Source organism: Apaloderma vittatum, unplaced genomic scaffold (genome assembly GCF_000703405.1).
Source record: "Apaloderma vittatum isolate BGI_N311 unplaced genomic scaffold, ASM70340v1 scaffold12149, whole genome shotgun sequence".
Lineage (NCBI taxonomy): Eukaryota > Metazoa > Chordata > Aves > Trogoniformes > Trogonidae > Apaloderma > Apaloderma vittatum.
In genome coordinates, this window is record NW_009735842.1 from 1 (window position 1) to 2,825 (window position 2,825).

The 2,825-nt window shown below is 51.1% G+C and overlaps 1 protein-coding gene across 1 annotated transcript; it reads right to left on the reverse strand.

The window, feature by feature from the left end:
* Positions 1-566: 566 nt before the first annotated feature.
* Positions 567-2,823, reverse strand: FOXJ1 (forkhead box J1; the record flags this gene model as incomplete). The annotated part of the gene is given in 5 exon segments (XM_009876748.1): positions 567-1,051; positions 1,054-1,153; positions 1,155-1,250; positions 2,566-2,774; positions 2,777-2,823. Coding segments are annotated over 5 exon segments (937 nt in total), but the record flags the coding sequence as incomplete, so codon positions are not given.
* Between the last annotated feature and the right edge of the window lie 2 nt (positions 2,824-2,825).

Consider the following 2,825-nt stretch of genomic DNA (forward strand, 5'->3'; position numbering starts at 1 on the left):
CGAGCGCACGGGAGGGAGGGCAGAGCCGGGGTATGCACCTGCCACACGTGGGGAGGAGAAAATAGAGCCAAGTGCTGGTGGGCTGAGACAAGGGCAGGGCAGGCTCACTCACCACCCACGGCCACAGGTCACCCAGACCTGCCTTGGGGAACAAAAATATCCATTTCTTTTCTTAACAATAGGGTAATGAGAAATTCAACTGCATCTTAAAGATGCCTTCCTGCCACCCATCCCTCCTTCCCAGGTTCAGCTTTACTCCCACATTTCTCTCCCATCTCACTCCTCTCTCCACTACAGGTTTCCCAGCAATTTTTTTCTTTTTCTTCTTTTTCCCCCCTCCTCCTTCTAAAATATGTTCTGGCACAGGCACAAACACCATCGTGGACGGGCAGGTCCGATGTGGAGCCGGGGCAGCTTCCAGCAGCTTCTCCCAAGAGCCACCTCATTGCCTCTCCCCTGCTCCCCAAACCCTGTCAGACAAACCCAGTCCAGCTCCCAAACTGCATTCCCCCTATCCCCCACTATTAGGAAATGCTAGTGCTAAAAAAATAGGTTTCTTTTGAAACCTTTTCTTCGTCCCAGAGATGCTGCAGAAAAGAAGTGGCCAGGAAGGTTTCGTCATAGTCCAGGTTGTTCGGGTTGGATTCGGTGAGGACCTGCTTCTGCCTCCGGGGACATTCTATGTGGTGACCGTGGACCATCACATCCAGGTCGCTTGTTGCAGGGTTGATCGGAGGTGTGAGCTCCAGATCCCCAAAAGTGGAGAAGTCTCCGCTGAGGTTGGTGTCAAGGATGGCTTCCCAGTTAAAGTCGCCTTTCAGCCATCCCAGCTCGGTTAGCTCCTCCTGGGTCAGCAAGGCTGAGCTGGAAAGCCGAGACACCTTGGCCGGTCGCTTGGGTGAGGGCTCCTTGCGCTTCTGCCCTGCTTTGCCATCCGCTGGTTCCCAGTTCTGCTCTCCGGTGAATTCTTCAAATTCTTTCAGTAGCTGCTGCGACTCCGCGTTGATGGTGAGGATGTTACTGGAGGTGCAAGCTGAAGTGGCCGGGCTGGTGCTTCTTGCTGTGCTTGTTTGCTGAAGGCCGGGGGAATTTGCACTGGGGGCCTCCTTCGCTTTTTGAAGGCGCCATTCTGGAGCCGGTCGGCATATTGGGGGGTCAAGCTTCCAAAACCCACCTCTCCCTGGCTCGCCTTTCTCCTGGGGCACCTTGATGAAGCACTTGTTGAAGGAGAGGTTGCACCGGATAGACTTCTAGACATAAAAGAGAGAAAAAAACAAGGCTGAGGAGGTCAGATCTTCTTTCATGGCTAAGGAGGAAGAGGGTGGTCTTTACACTGATGTAACCCCACTCCAATTGTCCCCAGAGGTGCCTCCTGGCCTGGGGAAGCTCGGTGTGAAATCCACATCTTCATCAGTCGCCACTCAAATGAGCTGCGAGGGGAGAAGAAAAAAATAAGAGTTTTTGCTCCCTTCGAGCTGTTCTGAAAGCCTGAATGTTCCTCGAGTGATGTGAATAATCAGAAAGGAAACTCAGTTATTGGGGAAATAACCCAGCATTGGCTCCACAAATCCAAGACTGTATTAAGAGATTGGATATGGTAGAGGAGTGGGTTTTTTTTAATGTTGCCTGGAAATCTTTATGCTTATTCATCCATAATCCATAGTGCCCAACAGGAAAACCAAGTCTTGAATGCTTAGAGCTGTTGAAAAAGACGTACACGCACACACCTCCACCCACTCCCCAAACCCCTCCTGTGGGCTGTAGCTCCTTGGGTGTGTTGGGTCCTCTGCAAAGGACTCAGCTCCCCCAGGAATATATTTGTCTCCCCCCGGAGAATGGGTGGCATGAGCTTTGCAGACTGTCTTGATATACGGGAATTGGGGTAGGAGATGAGTAGACAGCCTCGAAGAGAAAGAAAGGGGGAAAAAAAGAAAGGGGAAAAAAGAAAGGGAAAAAAAAGCAAAGAAAAAAAGAAAGGAAAAAAGGAAGAAAAAAAGAAAGAAAAAAGAAAGGAAGAAAGAGAAAGGAAAAAAGAAAGGGAAAAAAGAAAGGAAAAAAGAAGGGAATAAAGAAGGGAAAAAAGGAAAAAGGAAACGAGAAAGGAAAAAAAGAGAAAAAAGAGAAAAGAAAAAAGAAAAAAGAAAAAAAGGAAAAAAAAGAATCCAAAAGAGGCACCCGGAACATGGATACCCCAGTGAGGGATTTATCCAACAAGTGACATCTCGCTCTCACACTCCTGGTCCTCAGCACCCAGAGATGCTCAGCCTGGAGATTTCCTTTTTGCTCAGCCCTGAGGGAATCCAGAGTCGCAGGCAGCACCCCAGTGGGTACTTCCCTGCTCCAAAAATAGCCTCGAGTTCTCCCCAACAACGACTCCTTCCCTCTGCCGCTCTCACAGCCGTGGCATTTCTGCTCGTTCTCATTCCAGCCCTTCCCCAGCAGCTGCTGGTGCCGCTGCCCTCCCAGTGGGATCCAGGACCTTGCCTTGCCCGATGGAGGGCGTGGAAAGCCCTTCCCAACCGTATGAGGAGACGGGACGAGGCAAGAAGTCGCCAGATCTCGTACCTGCCAGGTGGCGTTGGCATGTCGGAAGTAGCAGGAGTTGTCATTAATCCACTTGTAAATGGCAGAGAGGGTGATTTTGGGCTCCTTGCTGGCTTCCATCGCCATGCAGATGAGGGTGGCGTAGGAATAGGGCGGCTTGACTTGTGGGTTGGTCTTGTAGTCGATGTCTTTTGTGAGCTGAGGGTGGCCGGACACGGTGTGGTGCGCCTCGAGGTGGAGGAGGAGACGGGCTTGTACTCAGCCAGGGTGTGCTCCCTTCT